Source organism: Heptranchias perlo, chromosome 4, assembly GCF_035084215.1.
Source record: "Heptranchias perlo isolate sHepPer1 chromosome 4, sHepPer1.hap1, whole genome shotgun sequence".
NCBI lineage: Eukaryota > Metazoa > Chordata > Chondrichthyes > Hexanchiformes > Hexanchidae > Heptranchias > Heptranchias perlo.
In genome coordinates, this window is record NC_090328.1 from 67141480 (window position 1) to 67159310 (window position 17831).

At 45.6% G+C, this 17831-nt stretch overlaps 1 protein-coding gene across 1 annotated transcript in view; it reads left to right on the plus strand.

Annotated features, from left to right (window-relative positions):
* LOC137320509 (transmembrane channel-like protein 2-A) overlaps positions 1-17831 on the plus strand; it is an 88463-nt gene extending 70632 nt beyond the window's left edge. Inside the window, exons 19-20 of the mRNA XM_067982199.1 lie at positions 9835-9946; positions 17170-17831. Coding sequence (XP_067838300.1) covers positions 9835-9946; positions 17170-17399 — 342 coding nt within the window. The 3' untranslated portion in view covers positions 17400-17831. The remainder of the gene's footprint in view (positions 1-9834; positions 9947-17169) is intronic.

The window sequence follows — 17831 nt, forward strand, 5'->3', positions numbered from 1 at the left end:
TGGCCTTGACATCCTTTCTAAAATGTGGTGCTCAGAATTGAACACAATACTCCAGTTGAGGCCTAACCAGTGTTTTATAAAGGTTTAGAATAACTTCCTTGCTTTTGTACTCCCCTATGCTTTTTTAACAGCTTTCTCAACTTGTCCAGCCACCTTCAAAGATTTGTGTATGTACACCCCCAGGTCTCTCTGTTCCTGCACCCCCTTTAAAATTATACCATTCAGTTTATATCGTCTCTCCCCATTCTTCCTACCAAAATGTATCACTTCACATTTCTCTGTGTTAAATTTCATCTGCCATGGGCTCAATTTTCCCGGGAAATTGCAGGTGCATTGGGGGCAGGGGGGCTCCGAAAATCAGGGAAATCCCGATTTGGAACCCGGCTCCAATCCACAGACCTCTGGGTTCCCCACTGACGCGTCTGGGTGCGCGTGTGCCTCCCAAAAGCGGAAGTCCCATCGGCAATTAAAGCTAGCGGGATGATACTTGACACCGTTGTTTAGATAGTTTAAGTAGTTGAACTACTTAATTTTCTCCAGTTGAGGCAGGGGTGCGATTTTGAAGCGTCCTCAGTGTGTTTCCTGTGCTGTGGGAAACACTCCATGTTGTAACAGACGTGTTTCAGCCAGCAGCCAGTGGGACATTGAAATGCTTCTTTGACAGGTGGGGAGAAAAGGTCACTTGTTGCAGCAGGGCACTCAGTTCTTTCAGACAAAGTTTTGGCTGCGAGATCTTTGTGCTTTCACTGAAAATTCTTACTTTCCACTCAAAATTCTTCTGTTCACACATATTTAACTACTTTGCGGACCCCCTCAAACTCACACCATCAGGACGGGGGGCGCGATGGCTGCATTTACCAATACATCCGAGAACGAACAACATCACCAGCCTCACCGGATACGGCGTCCACTTCTACCACTTGGAGATCCACAACACAGTGCTGCACCACAGGCACCTGCACAAGAGCACAGAGGGCAACAACAGAGAGGGATGCCGCTTGAGGAGTCCCTATCCACATCTGCCACCCACATGGAGGAGGGGGAGGAACTCATGGGCAGAGCAGTGGCTCACCTGGCTGCTCGTGGGGCCAGGGAGTCACTGATATGTGAACGGTTCTCCTAACATCAGAAAATGTGAACAGTCCAGTCCTCTCTCCACCTGGAAAGAGCAGTGCCCACACTAGGCTGCCCACCCCTCCCTGCACAAAACAGTTCTGCAACTACACATGCTCCCACTGTAAAGTGACCCAATGAGTGGCATCAATTGTCACCGTTTTTGGTGAACCTCATGAAAGGGCCAGTCAAGAATGGGCAAGACGTGGCACCAGTGGTGACAATCATAAAATTTAATGTCACTTTAACAAAAGCTAAATATAAATGAAAAATATGACAGTCTGTCAAATACCCTTCATGCTCACAAAACCTTCGCCTTTCTCTCCCGACTACTTCTATGTGGTGCATCCACTGTTGCTGCAGCAGATGTAGTGGCAAGTTGCTCATGTTCATGCCCTGACTGCTTAGATGCTTTGGGCCTACGCCCTCTGGGTTTCAGAGCTTGTGAGGGCCCCTCCAAAGACTGCTCCACTTGCACGTGTGCAGGGGCAGACTTGGCCACCCTGGAGGTGAGGCAGCATTGTGGGTACTGGTTGAGACGGGGGCAACGGGTGAGACGTAGGAGTGCTTTGAGTGGCGTCCCCACTTCCATGTACCCTTTCGCCATCATCCCTCCCCTGGGCCAGGGCCATGGACACATCACTCGTACTACTCTGCTGGACAACAGTTTGGAGGACATGTGTGATGCCTTGTAAGGCCAGTACTAGTTTATCTGTCAGCCTGTTTAAGGCGGCAGGATATTGTTCACTGTGAATCTGAACGGCTGTTGTCAGGGGCTGAATGGACTCATTTGTGAGCCGTGCTTGAAGCCTAATGGAGGCTAGCCTTCTCTCCATCACAGACATTCCCACACTTACCTGTGACAGTATCTCAGAGAGTTGCTCACGACCCTGTGACGCTATCTCAGAGATTCCCTCCGCTACCTGTGCCACCATTCCACTCATGCAGGAGTCGGACTCCCCATCCCGCCTCTACTCTGATATCGGGGCCCATGTGTCTGCCCATTTCACCAGTCTGTCTATGTCCTCCTGAAGTCTGTTATTATCCTCCACATTGTTTACTACATTTTCGAGTTTCGTGTCATCTGCAAACTTTGAAATTATACCCTCGATACCCAACTCCAGGTCATTAATATATATCAAAAAGATCAGTGGTCCTAATACTGACCCCTGGGGAACACCACTGTATACTTCCCTCCAGTCTGAAAAACAACCGTTCACCACTACTCTCTGCTTTCTGTCCCTTAGCCAATTTTTTATCCACACTGCCACTGTCACTTTAATCCCATGGCCTTTGATTTTGCTAACAATTCTATTATGTGGTACTTTTTCAAATGCCTTTTGAAAGTCTACATACAAAACATCAACTGCTCTACCCTCATCAACCCTCTCTGTTACTTCATCGAAGAAGTCAATCAAGTTAGTCAAACGTGATTTTCCTTTAACAAATCTGTGCTGACTTTCATTTATTAGCCCATACTTTTCCAAGTGCCAATTAATTTTGTCCCAGATTATTGTCTCTAAAGGGTTCCCCACCACCAATGTTAGGCTGGCTGGCCTGTAATTGCCGGGTTTATCCCTCTCCCCTTTTTTGAACAGGGGTGTAACATTTGCAATCCTCCAGTCCTCCGGCATTGTCCCGATATCTAAAGAGGATTGGAAGATTGTGGCCAGAGCCTCCGTAATTTCCACCCATACTTCCCTCAGTAACCTGGGATGTATCCCATCTGGACTGGGTAATTTTTCTACTTTGAGTGCTGCCAATCTTGTAAGTACCTCCTCTTTATCTATTTTTATCCTCTCCAATATCACTACTACCTCCTCCTTTATAGCTACAATGGCAGCATCCTCTTTAATGAAGACAGATGCAAAGTATCTCTCCATAAAAAAGGTTCACTGGGTTTTTTAGGTCTAAACTAACTTTTAACAGCGTGGTAAGTATTAATGACTGCCAAACAATCTCTCTGGCACTGAAAATTAACTTAAAAAGGTGGAGTCCCATTCCTCTCGATATTACTTGTTTGGGGACATTTAAAAAAAAATTTAAATTGTTATTTTTTAACTCTGTCTTTTAATTGTCGATGGAGACCTGCAAGAAGTGCAGCATTTTAATCTCACCCTCTCTTTATTTCATTTTCTCTAACTAATTTTATAGAGAATTTACTAATCTACCTGACAATTCCTGGTTCTGACTGCGCGGTTTGTCAAGGATGCTTCAAGCTGATTGGTTGAGGGGGGAACGAGGTCCTTTGCCTGCACACACAGCTCAAAGAAGCCCATGAAATAACGCTGCTCTCCTTGCAGGTCTCCATTGATGCAAGTTGGCGCCCAGAAGCCCGTGAACAGCTTGTGGGAGAGTTAGTTACTTATGAGTGGCGGGCGAAGTTCATTCACCGCTCAGTGCAATTTCCGGGCCAGGATTTCTCTCCAGTACACCTTGCCACAGCACTCCCTCCCCTGAGCGCTCCAAACCTTCCCTCCCCCACTCCACATGCTTCTCCACCAACCACAAGGGGCACTGCACCAACCTTCCTTCCAATCACATACTCACCTGCTGCTATTGCCCTCATAGCAGCAGAAACAGTATTCTGCTTTCATCTAACAGCAACTAGAAAGCATCTCACTCTTCTGTTAACTGCTCTCACATTTCACACTGGAACAACATTCTTGCACATGACCACCTCCCTTATCCTGCTCACAACTTGCTGCTTCTCCCTCTCAGCAGGCCCATTATATGAAGGTGCCTCACACATCTGCACAAACCTTTACAAGAACCACACACTAACTCTCGCCCACTCCTTTTGTAGGATAACTGGCTCACAACAACTGGGGAGAGGAGCAGAACTGGGGGGGAGAACATGCCTCCACCCAGGCCCTCACACAGATGGAAGCGGAAGCAGTGGACATCATTGGAGCAGGCAGCTTGAGGAGCGTGGCAGTAGGAAGACTGCAGGCCATGCTCAACAGGCTGTCTGCTTTGCTCTTTTCTCAAGCAATCACACGTACAGTTATCTTGTCAACCTAGTTCTACTTAGCGCTACCACTCATCTGCTACTGCCTAACCCTTCCCTACCATGCTGACTCTTTTCTCGCTTCCATTTTTCTAGGTCCATCCCATGACTCAGACGATAATAAGCACAACTCAGAATGGTACAAACCTCCAGAAGAAACACCGACACTCAACTCCATCCCTCCCAAGCACTAGCACAGAAATCGGCAGCCTGAGTTTAGAGCAGTCTGCACATGGTCAATCATGGAGTACTAGTGAGAAGGGGGTAGTGGAAAGGATAGCCCAGGAGACAGCTCACCGGAGGGCAAGCCTGGGTTCTAGCGCTGGTGGAGAGGACAGAGATGCTAACTTTAGTGACCCAGCCTATATAAAAAGAACAGTTTTCTGCGCACCAACAATTTTACAAGTTATTAGAAAGCCTGCCTCAGAGCTGCCGCACTGTCTTGAGAGTTTTGGAGGAGTCCACTTCCACTTGTGTGGTGTTCTGGTGCAAGGCGTTAACACTCTGCCGTCTACCATGGAGCATATGGCCACTTCAATGGTAGTAGGGGCCTCTGTATTAACAGTTCTTGCATCTTTGATCAGTGCCATTCAGGATCTGGGCTCCATCAACTTCTCTACCAACTTCAAAAGGCTTGGAGAACATGTTGATAGGAGCTGCAATTGTGGCACAGATCTTCTATAGTTTGGCCTGCAAATCAGTGAGAATGCTGACCTGTGGTGCTATGGGAATGGGAGTGGCACAAAGAGGGTGGCAAGTGTTGCCTTCTGTTCAGGGCGACAGAAAATATGCTCCCTCATCACCCCCTGAAGCAATGCCTGCTATCGTGCCAAAAAGCTAGCTGAGTCAGACTGCCATGGCAGAAGCTGAGATGCCATAGTATGTAGCCGGGACCTCTCGGGGCCCGAGCTCTTACAGGTCACCGACCACAAGCATCTCAACCGCCCTCATCTAACCATCAGATACCTTCCACCCCCAACACCCGCCCCCCCGCCCCATGCTGAAGCCTTTGGAGGAAAACCTCGTAGAAGCACAAGAACTGCCAGCAATCACTGAAGCAAAGCTTTATGGGCTAACACATGGGTGAAAATATTGTTTGATGGCAGATGTGTCTGCCATTAAAATGTCATAGCATTATAAGTTGCGACTTTTCAGTGTGGTTCTATAGTAGCTACAGAGCCTGCAGTGTCAGGTGTCATGTATATTAATGTTGATCAATGATTGGAAATACTTTATAGGATGGTGGAAGGAGTGGCAGAGATAGTGTGCAGGCCTGTTAATGCAGAGGTGGGGGTAAGGAGAATTCAGATGATGCAATTGTCCAGTAACTGTTACCAAAAAGCTCTGGAAGCAGACTGGTGTTGTTGCACTCCTGCTTCTGCTCCAACCATGCCATCGCCGGGGTCTTCCTGATCTGATGGTGGAAGGTCTTCTTGCTGTGCCAGCTCCATTTATTATCTGCATTGCACAGCAACGTTGTGCCACAAACAGTAAATGACCGCAGCCCAGGACACTCTATGGGCTGTACAGCAGAAAGCCACCAGACATGTCCAGGCGGTGGATTGTTGTTTGACCATTCCAATGGTCTGCTCGATGATGGGTCACGTGGTACCATGACTCAGGTTATACCTCTGCCTAGCTGGCAAATGTGAGTTTTGTGAGGTGTCATGAGCCAAATGTACCCTTGTCCTCAAGCAGCCATCTTCTGACTTGCTGTGTTGGGTCAAAGAGTGAGGTGATGGAGGACTGCCACTGTATGTAGGCATCATGAAGCTACCAGAAAAGCAGGCACAGACCTGCATGATGCACTGGTGGTTATCACTCACCAGCTGACCATAAAGGTGGGTGACCATGGCTGCAGTCAATCACAGCCTGAATTTGGGGGAAGCCTGCTGTAGTAGTGAAGCCTATAGCCCTTTCCTACTGGTTTCTGGTGTCTAGAAGTTATGGTGTGAATGGATATGCAATGTTAAAATCAGTAATATTCAATCACTGCTGCTGTTTTAGTAGCTAAAGGTATGTTGCATTTAACATTGCTAACCTCTATCATACCCCCACTTACAGGCATAACTGGTACTTCAAGTAAATGTTGACACTTTTAAAATAGATTTTGCCATAGACAGAGCTTGACAGGAATTTGCACTGCATTTTAAAATAGAATGCTGTGAACCATTCATCGATTCAAATAAATAATAGGTTTGTGTTTGCAAACTTTATCACAGGGTTTCAATAGCACGTCATTTCTGAATGCACGAAGCATTCGTAATAAGGTAGACGAATTAACAATGCAAATAGATGTAAACAGATACAATATAATTGCGATTACGGAGACATGGCTGCAGGGTGACCAAGACTGGGAGCTGAATATCCAAAAGTATTCAATATTAGGAAGGACAGGCAAAAAGGAAAAGGAGGTGGGGTGGCATTGTTAGTAAAGGATGAAATCAGAGCAATAGTGAGGAAGGATATTGGCTCAGAAAATCAAGATGTAGAATCAGTCTGGGTGGAGTTAAGAAGCACCAAGGGGCAGAAAACACTGGTGGGAGTTGTCTGTAGGCCTCCAAACAGTAGTGGTAATGTAGGGGATGGCATCAAACAGGAAATTAGAGATGCATGTAACAAGGGTACTACAGTAATCATGGGTGACTTTAATCTGTATATAGACTGGCCAAACCAAATTAGCAATAATACTGTGGAGGATGAATTCCTGGAGTATATACAAGATTTTTTTTTAGACCAGTATGTTGAGGAGCCAACCAGGGAACAGACTATCCTAGATTGGGTATTGTGCAATGAGAAGGGGTTAATTAATAATCTTATTATGCGGAGTCCTTTAGGGAAGAGTGACCATAACATGATAGAATTCTTCATTAAGATGGAGAGTGAAGTAGTCCAATCCGAAACTAGGGTCCTAAATCTAAACAAAGGAAACTATGAAGATATGAGGAGTGAGTTGGCTATGATAGATTGGGAAGCTTCATTAAAAGGCATGATGGTGGACAGGCAATGGCTAACATTTAAGGAATGAATTCATGAATTGCAACAATTATACATTCCTTTCTGGCACAAAAAAACAAAAGGAAAAGCGGCCCAAACATGGCTAACAAAAGAAATTAAGGATAGTATTAGATCCAAAGAGGAGTCATATAAAGTTGCCAGAAAAAGTAGCAAGCCTGAAAGCAGTTTAGAATTCAGCAAAAAAGGACCAAGAGATTGATTAAGAGGGGGAAAATAGAGTATGAAAGTAAACTTGCAAGGAACATAAAAATGGACTGTAAAAGCTTCTACAAGTATGTAAAAAGATTAGTGAAGACAAATGTGGGTCCCTTACAGTCAGAAACGGGAGAATTTATAATGAGGAACAAGGAATTGGCAGAGCAATTAAACAAATACTTTAGTTCTGCCTTCAAGGAAGAGGACACAAATAACTCCCCAGAAATGCTAGGGAACCAAGGGATTAGTGAGAAGGAGGAATTAAAAGAAATTAGTATTAGTAAAAAAAAGTGCTGGAGAAATTAATGGGACTGAAAGCCGATAAATCCCCAAGGCCTGATAATCTGCATCCCAGAGTACTAAAAGAGGTAGCCATGGAAATAGTGGATGCATTAGTTGTCATCTTCTAAAATTCTATAGATTATGGAACAGTTCCTGCAGATTGGAGGGTGGCAAATGTAATCCCACTATTTAAAAAAGGAGGGAGAGAGAAAACGGGGAACTACAGACCAGTTAGCCTAACATCAATAGTAGGGAAAATGCTAGAGTCTATTATAAAGGATGTGATAACAGGACACTTAGAAAATATCAATGGGATTAGACAAAGTCAACATGGATTTATGAAAGGGAAATCATGTTTGACAAACCTAGTGGATGTGGTTTATTTGGATTTTCAGAAGGCCTTTGATAAAGTCCCACATAAGAGGTTAGTGTGCAAAATTAAAGCACATGGGATTGGGGGTAATTTACTGGCATTGATTGAAAATTGCTTAACAGACAGGAAACAGAGAGTAGGAATAAATGGTCTTTTTCGGGGTGGCAGCCAGTGACTAGTGGGGTATCGCAGGGATCAGTGCTTGGGCCCCAGCTATTCACAATATATATCAATGATTTGGATGAGGGAACCAAATGTAATATTTCCAAGTTTGCTGATGACACAAAACTAGGTGGGATTGTGAGTTGAGAGGAGGATGCAAAGAGGTTTCAAGGCGATTTAGACAAGTTGAGTGAGTGGGCAAATACATGGTAGATGCAGTGTAACAGGAATAAATGTGAAGTAATCGACTTCAGAAGGAAATACAGAAAGGCAGAATATTATTTAAATGGTGATAGATTGGGAAATGTTGACGTACAAAGGGACCTGGGTGTCCTTGTACACCAGTCACTGAAAGCAAACATGTAGGTGCAGCAAGCAGTTGGGAAGGCAAATGATATGTTGGCCTTCATTGCAAGAGGATTTGAGTACAGGAGCAAGGATGTCTTACTGCAGTTATACAGGGCCTTGATGAGACCACACCTGGAGTATTGTGTGCAGCTTTGGTCTCCTTACCTAAGAAAGATATACTTGCCATAGAGGGAGTGCAGTGAAGATTCACCAGACTGTTTCCTGGGATGGCAGGACTGTCGTATGAGGAGAGATTGGGTCGACTCGGCCTGCATTCACTCGAGTTTAGAAGAATGAGAGGGAATCTCATTGAAACATATAAAATTCTGACACGGCTAGACAGACTGGATGCGGCGAGGATGTTTCCCCTGGCTGGGAGGTCCAGAATGAGGGGTCACAGTCTCAGGATACGGGGTAGGACATTTCGGACTGAGGTGAGGAGAAATTTCTTCACTCAGAGGTTAACCTGTGGAATTCTCTAGCACAGAAGGCTGTGGAGGCCAAGTCACTGAATATATTTAGAAGGAGCTAGATCGATTTCTGGACACAAAAGGCATCAAGGGGTATGGGGAAAGAGCAGGAATATGGTATTGAGATAGAGGATCAGCCATGATCATATTGAATGGCAGAGCAGGCTCGAAGGGCCGAATGGCCTACACCTGCTCCTATTTTCTATGTTTCTGAACTCTACTGCTTGAATGTATTAGTAGTTGCATATAATGAGTGCAGTCACAGTAAAATTACATCATTGGTGCAAAGCGGTTTCACTTTACACCATTAGTTATAATGCCAGTGGACCCTAATTCCAGAGTCAGAGTCTGATACTGAACCAAAGTGGAGTGAGACTTCTCCCTGGAGGAAGAAATCTCATTCTGCTTTGCTTCGGACTCCATTTGTGCCTTCAACACAACTTGCGCTACATGAGATTAAAGCCGGTGTGAAACCGAAAGTGCTTTATACCAATGCTAAAATTGTATTGTCAATGCACTGTATAACATTCCCTTGTATCAACTAGTAAAATAAATGCTGATATTTCTTTGGGCCTAATCATGTGGTTAAAAATACAATCCAAGCTTTACTGCATTGTCTATTGCAGTCAGCCAAGACACCTTCCTGACAAAACTGAATATCGTAAATCAAACATAGAAGTTAATAAATAATTGTATTTCTATATTATGTCACATTCTGAAGTGTTATCCAACACAATAACATTACTCATAGATAACGATGCCATTATCTCTGTGTACTCCAGATCATGTGTATTCCGTAAATATATTTATATTTTGCAATGAGGTGTCATTAAATACAGTCTGATTCTTTTCCTTTACAAAAGCAACGTGAGGAACAAAAGAATAGAAGGAACAATAAAAATACTGTCAATCCTATGTTGCAAGATTTGGAAGACCTTTTACCAATTAAAGGGAATGGTAGCAAACCTGAATCAGGTGAGAGCGAGAGCCGGGTTCTTAGAAGCTGTTTTTTTGTGTGTGCTGTCAAATTTTGATAAAAATATAAATCTAGAAAAAAATCAAATAGAATGAAAAGACTCTCACATATAAATCTTTATTCAGCAATTATACCATTATTTGCATGATGAAATTTGATTGGATTTTCATTAGTAAAACGACTGCACTATAAATGTTAGCTTAAATCAGCTTTTTCAAATGTTAACATTTTGTAGTTTTACCTTTGGTTTCATGTTGCTCAGTTTTAGCCATTGACTGTCTTTGAAAGCTCTACAGGAATGGTACATTAATGAAGTGTAACAGTTCAAATTAAGGGCTGTATTTACCCCTTTCCATTTGCAAGAGCACATTTGTGAGCAGTGTCTGTTCATTGCCGTGTTTTGGAAAGATGTGCAAGATATTGGGATAGAAACTGCATGATATTTTGGGCTTTGACAGTGGAAATCTGATGCGGGTGGGGAGTAGTTGGAAAACAGGATCAGCCAGGTTTCTGTCTCATTTTCAAAGACCATATAAATTCCAACCAGATGGTGGAGGGGTGGGGGGGAGTTTCTTCTGCCTGTCCCACTTAGATCCAGCAATAACAGCAATAACAACTTGTATTTATATCGTGCCTTTAAGGTAGTAAAACGTTCCAAGGTGCTTTGGGATCATGGCTATAACTGTGCCTGGGTTACCAGGGAGGTACATCAGATAGATCCCTGTTAAGCTCAGTGGTACCTACATCTGCTTAGAGCAGGCATTGGATCTTTTCTGGGCCGAATGTGGGTTCCACCACTGAAGAGCTGAACAGTAATCGCTCCCAGAGGGAATGATTACTGTTCCAGACCGGGCCATCTTTCCTAGGAAGTAATAAGAAAAACGATTTTGCCTACTTCTTCAGCCCAATATAGCCTCTGGCTAACCTCTTGGAGTGGTAGTTTGTCACTGCAAGACTATGCTACCTCCATGGGGGCAAGCACCTCTGTTGTTCTGACTATTATTTAAGTGACTCATTCCCGGGATTTTAATCAGAGTCACGATGGAATGAAAGCAGGGGACAGACGTTTAGTCTGGGATATTTATTTCTTTAAGTTCGCAGCACATACCCCATGATGCTGTCACAAACACTAATATTGCAGTCATAAAACTACTCATATTATAGGCATAATTTTAGCCTGGAAAAACGGGTGGGTTGGGGGCAGGGGGGACAGTAAAAATTGCAAAAATCTATAATCCGCCCCCAACTCGCCCATTTCCGATTCTCACGGAGGCGAGATGAGGGGCAGGCGACCAACCTGCTCTCAGGAGGCGGGTTGGGCAATAAAAGTTTTTAAGGAGGATGCGGGTGTCCATTTTCAAAGATTTTTTGATTTTAGCCCCTGGGGGCCGGAATTCCTGGGACTTCTACTTCACACCATGTGAGAGGAGGCGAGAAGGCCCGAAACTGCAGATAAGTGCCCATATAGCACAGCTTGTGGGCCCGGAGGAGCTTCCCTCAGGCCTAACAAGCCTATCTGCAGTGACCCCCCCCCCCACGATCTCCGACCCCCCCCCACGATCTCCGACCCCCCCCCACGATCTCCGACCCCCCCCCACGATCTCCGACCCCCCCCCACGATCTCCGACCCCCCCCCACGATCTCCGACCCCCCCCCCACGATCTCCGACCCCCCCCCCCCACGATCTCCGACCCCCCCCCCCCACGATCTCCGACCCCCCCCCCCCACGATCTCCGACCCCCCCCCCCCCACGATCTCCGACCCCCCCCCCCCACGATCTCCGACCCCCCCCCCCCACGATCTCCGACCCCCCCCCCCACGATCTCCGACCCCCCCCCCCACGATCTCCGACCCCCCCCCCCCACGATCTCCGACCCCCCCCCCCCACGATCTCCGACCCCCCCCCCCCCCACGATCTCCGACCCCCCCCCCACGATCTCCGACCCCCCCCCCCCACGATCTCCGACCCCCCCCCCCACACGATCTCCGACCCCCCCCCCCACACGATCTCCGACCCCCCCCCCCCACGATCTCCGGCCCCCCCCCCCCACGATCTCCGACCCCCCCCCCACGATCTCCGACCCCCGTTACAACCTCCAACCCCCCCCATGATCTTTGGCTCCCCCTCCCATCTCCGAACCCCCTTACCATTTCCGATCTCCCCCCACCATCTCTGACCCCGTGATGACCCCTGACCCAGACACCCCCCGATGACTGACCCCTTCGATGACTGATACCCCTCCGATGACTGACCCCTCCCCCCCCCAGGATGACTGACAGCCCCCCCGATGACTAACCCCCCCCCGCAGTGACCCCTCCCCTCCCCAAGCTAACAGTTAGGTGATCATGTCCTCTTCCTGACTCTTCTCCCGTCCGACTGAGAGCCAGCCTGTGGGGCGGGAAACTGGCAAAAAAAGAAAAAAATGACGTCCTTATGTCAAAATCGTAAAGACGTCCAGGAAACCCACTTCCCGGTTTCCCGACAGGAATTCCACCCCCCCGGGCTAAAATCATGCCCCATGAGTAGCTTTATTATTGTAATAAACCTATACAATTAAAATAGACAGTTTTCCATTTAAAAAAAAGTTCTGTTCTCCATTGCTTTACCTGTTCTCTCCATTTTCTCTCCCTTCTATTTTTCTGATTACAAATATCAAATATGTCTCATTCCATCTAATTTATATTTATTTTCTGTAAAAAAAAATAAATTCTTGTCTACCTTCTAGGTCCCAGTATCAATTTACAAGGTGGGCACCATATCACAAAAATTATAATATGACTCTAAGGTTTTTTTTAGATCCGTTCAAGGCCTTTACATCTAAGGATTGACATCATCTCATCCATGAGATAACCAGGTTAATTTTTGATATAATTTATCAGCACTAAATGTATGAGCACAACTAATGGACATTTTTATATCGGGGGGTTTCTGGCAAACCAAACTGGGGTTTTCCCCTTCACAAGTGAAAGAATGTTTACCAGTGCCCATGAGCAGGTCACATTAGACCTTCAACAGCAATGGCAGTCATCCAACGACTCCTTCAGAACGAAAGAAAATGCAAAATGTCCAGAGGAGTCAGCCAAGAGAAAACATGAACACAACATAAAAAATAGGTTTTCTTTCTGGAAATAAAATTGTTTTCTATTATTTTTAGTTTCAGCTAAAAATAATTAACATTTCCCACACATTCAAACATGTCGATTATATTTATCCTCTTTCACCTTCCTTACCTCTCTTGTCTATGCTTCTCAACAAATAAATAATGTTCTGCCATTTCCTCTATAGTTTTGGTGTTAAAGTCTGCCTAGTTATCCATTGCAGACATTTTAAAGCTAATTTCAACCAGTTTGAGGCTATTGTTATATTGCACTACCAGCATTAATGTTTTGAGAATGCAGGCAGGAGTGTCCATGCTCTCTCAATGTTGAAGAGATTCTACAGTAAGTTGATAAAGTGCCCAGACTTTAAACAGCACTGACGTTTAAAGGGAGATTTGCCTCTTTGTTGTGACTGGGGAATGTCCAGGTCAAATGGTACCCTTCATCAGAACTGAGGTGCACGTCCAAACATCATCCTGCCTTTCTGTGCATTCCCAGCATTTTCTGTGTTTTTTCATTTCAATTTTTTTCTTTCTCTAATGAGACTGGTGCTGTGGATTAGTATACTTTCCTTTTGTCTTTGAGGCCAAAGTTCAAATCCAGGCCAAATTGATGGGATGAAATTCTACTCTGTCCACTGGTTATAAAGGCTTTGTGTGAAATGAAATGTTGGCAGTTTCAACCCATTGTTGGCTGGTGGGGACACGTAGCACAACATAAACTTGTCATGATTTGTCACAAATTGACAATATCATCCAAAGTATTCCTAAAGATGTTTGGTTAACACATTTGCATCTGCCCTGTGAAATATGTGACCTAAGGGTGCTTGATATTGACTTAAAGGGCCCGATTTTACCAGGGGTGCGGGTTCTCGGCAGGTAGGCCAGCAACGCGCCCGGTGAAATTAGTGGGTTGCCCGCGCGATCGTAGCAGGCAACACACTAATTGGATCCACTTACCTGCTCCTCCGGGTTCCCCGATGCTGATCTGCGCGTCGGGCGGGCTGCGTATGCGCAGCAAGATCTGTCAGCTGGAGGCGCTCTATTTAAAGGGGCAGTCCTCCACTGACAGATGCTGCCACAAACAGCAAAAATTACATCATGGAGCAGCCCAGGGGGAAGGCTGCTCCCAGTTTAATGATGCCTCACCCCAGGTATCATTAGATGGGGTGAGGAGGAGGGGGAGGGCAGAGATCTTCCCCCCGGCGGACGGGAGGAAGCGGCCCGCCTCTGCCACCAAGAAGGGCTGGCTCGAGGTGGCAGAGGGGGTCACCTGCGCCACCAACATATCGCCCACCTGCATACAGTGCAGGAGGCGCTCCAATGACCTCAGTAGTTCAGCCACAGTGAGAACACATAGTCTTTCCCCTACACTCCGCCTGCCACAACACTGCCCCCACCCCACATCTCCATCGGCACTGCCAACACTACTCTGTCACATGACCCCTCATACCCACTCAAACCTCATCCTCAACTTACCTGCACCTACTCACCTCGCGAGTACTCATCCCGCCACTACCACGCAACCCAATCCTCATACAATCTCATGGCTCTATCCCATACTCACCCTCTCGTGCATTTCTCTCACGGCCAGCCTCACTCAACCTGCCACCACCTGTGCTGCAGCCACAGGGCATGCATCACATATGTGCAGTCGGCAGCGTAAGGCAAACGTGTCGTGAGCATGAAGGGGATGCACAAGTGTTTTTGAGGGATTGTCATGGTTCTTACTTCTATTGAATTAAAGAACAACTCACATCACACATTATATTGGCACCACTACTGCCATGTCTTCGCGAATCCTGTCCGGTTTGTGTAATAATGCCTGCTCCTGGGTATTCCTATGAGGACCCACCACTGATGCCACCCAGTGTGTCACTGCAGAGTGGGTGTAGGTGTATTTGCAGGGATCTTCTGCGCAGACGACTGAGAGACATCGGGGATGTCCCCGGTTGCAGCCTGGAAGGCTGTGGAGCAGAAGTTCGGGAGGGCAGTGGTGACTTTGACAGCGACAGGTAGGAAGATGGTGCACGGGCCAGCCAGGAGCAGCTCGGCATGAAAGAAGCCACAGATGTCCACGGCTACGTGTCGAATGACTCTGAGCCTCCGTGTGCACTGCTGCTCAGAGAGGTCCAGGAGGCTGAGCCTCGGTCTGTGGAACGTGTGGCGAGGGTAGTGCCCTCTGCGACGCATCTCTCTCTGCGGTAGCCCTCCCTCCTGCTGTACAGGTGGATATGTCACAGCACTCTGTTGTGGAGCTCCACGTGTCAGAGGTGGACGGCGTGGATGGCGAGGCTGGTGATGCCGTTCGCCCTCCGAGGAGGTCATGACTGCAGCTACGGCGGCCCCCATCTGCAAGATGTACATCTGAGGGGGTCCGCAAGGTAGGTACATGTCTCCGGACCCCGGGGTAAGTGTGCAGGTTGGAGACTTCGACCATCAGGAGGAGGGTGGTGGAGGCCAAACTTTGTCCCAAGTGACAGAGCGGCCTCCTGCAATGAGTGAGGGTCTCCCCCCCCCACCCCCCCACCTGTCAAATGGACCTCTGCAGCTGCCACAGGCTGACGGCTGCAACACGTCCATTTCAACTGGGACTGTTTCCCCCAGTGTGTGAAACAGTCCCATGTTTATCCAAAATCACACACAGTCCCTTAATCAGGTCAGTTAATGACCTGAACAACCAAAGTAAATACACTCAAGTGGCATCCCGCTGGCTTTAATTGCCTGCGGGATTCCCACCAGCGGGGGCTGCGCACGCACCCCCGCACGTCAGCACGGAACCCGGACGTGGGCGGGATCGAGGCGCGATCCGGTCCCGCTCCGGGATTTCGGGATTTTCGGGGCCCCCCCTGCCGAGAACGCACCCGGTAGCGGGTGCTAAAATCGGGCCCAAAGTGTCAAAAGTAGAAAAGTATCCCATTCCCCAACCCTGATATCTCTCTGTATGATGACCAAAAAAGTATAAATTTAGAAAACTAATCAGTCAAGTTTCAAAAAAGTTTTCTTTGTGTTGTTGCAAGACGAAAATTGATACAAATGTTATAAAATAATAAAATGTTAAATTGCAGTGTTATACAAAAGGTGATATGACTCTAGTTGATTTTTTGATTAATACATACCTACTTTTTGACACCAATAAAAAATTAACCAAGCAAGCCATTAAATAATGTAAACTGCAGTTTGAGTAACTTAAAAACCAGAGGCTTGGAAAATGTATAGGGATATAACAGAAATTTCACAAATACCAACACTAGCTGCCAACCTCAGAAGATCTATTTATGTAGATTCAGATCCTGGAGCTAGTATTCTACCAGTGACACAACTATAATCATACCATAAATTTCAATCTGAATAAAAAGAGTACAGCAGCAGCCAACAGATAATCTCCAGCATTGACGAACATAAGGAGGAGAAGAACATGAAAAGTTCATTCAATTTATCTAGTTCTCTCCGACTACAGTTCCATCCATTGAATGTGTTGTCAAAAAATGTCAACAAAATTAAATTATACCATACTTAATATAAACAAAAATGTAGCAGGTAAAAATGGATTGACCACAGATCAATTACACCATAGTGCAATATGCTATGTCAGTACCCATTTCGAATGCCATTCAAGACAACTAAGCAGTTAAACGTGAAACGGTGATTCAGGAGGGGAATGAGCGGAGAACGGGGAGCTAAGTAAATGTTTCTATTAATGTAAAATGATTGGAGCAGATTTCCCTTTTAAAGAGCCATGATATTGTGAATGAACTAAGTTCATGTTCTCTTTTAACCTTGAAATGGCTTCATTATTAGTTTTCTAATAGAATCAAGGTTACAGTTGGGAAAAGTAACTAGTCTTGCATTAGCAAGCAACAGTTCAAAATATTGTGAGTCACTTATAGCATACATGAACAGAATATTACTTGACTCAATTAAAGGCCAATGTATCAATTTTAACAGCCATGGATTCAAAGAGACTTCACCAAAATTGTGAATAAGTGTCTGCAATTATTAGTTTATTGAAAGTCTATTTTAGGCAACATGTTTTCACAAATTTCTTTCATTCAGTGTTTTATAATTAATTCATTAAATTATTTTTGAGATAAAAGCATATTTATTTTTTTTTATGTTGAAAGGGCAAAACACAAATAAAAAAGTGGATGAGAAACAACCCACTGCCACCAATGGAGTGACAAGAGCCAATGGAAAACATGGAAGGGAAATGAGGCTGGCGCCACCACCACCGCGAATGGTAGTAACAAAACCACCGAACCCAAGACAAACGTCACGTCCCCCAGGACAACCAAGATCTGGAACTGCAAGTCCACGCCCACATGGACCGCCCCCTGGTCAACCAAGACGTTGAGCTGTGAGAGGAAAATGTAACCATCTCTCAAGCGTACTTTGAGCTGTCAGTATGAGATTGTTGTTACAAAAGTTTTGTCAAATACGGGCGTGATTCTGGACAACTTTTTAACCAACATCAAAACTGTTTAATCCATCACCAACAAACTCACCAAGTTCTATAAGAAGCAAAAATAATTTAACTGTAATAGTCTGAGCTTGATGGGTTTTTTTTTAAGCATTGAGGTTTCTTATTGAATTTGTTTGAATTCATTATACTTTATATTCATTTAAGTACTGGTTTTGAAGGAAACTTAATGTAAAGATGATGTTTTCTGACGTAAATGAATTAGAAGGATGTTAATTGTTTTGAGCTGTTGAAGTTGGTCCTATATTGATGGTCATTAAGAATAACATAAATGTAAATGTGAAGAGTTACTGATGGAGAGATTTG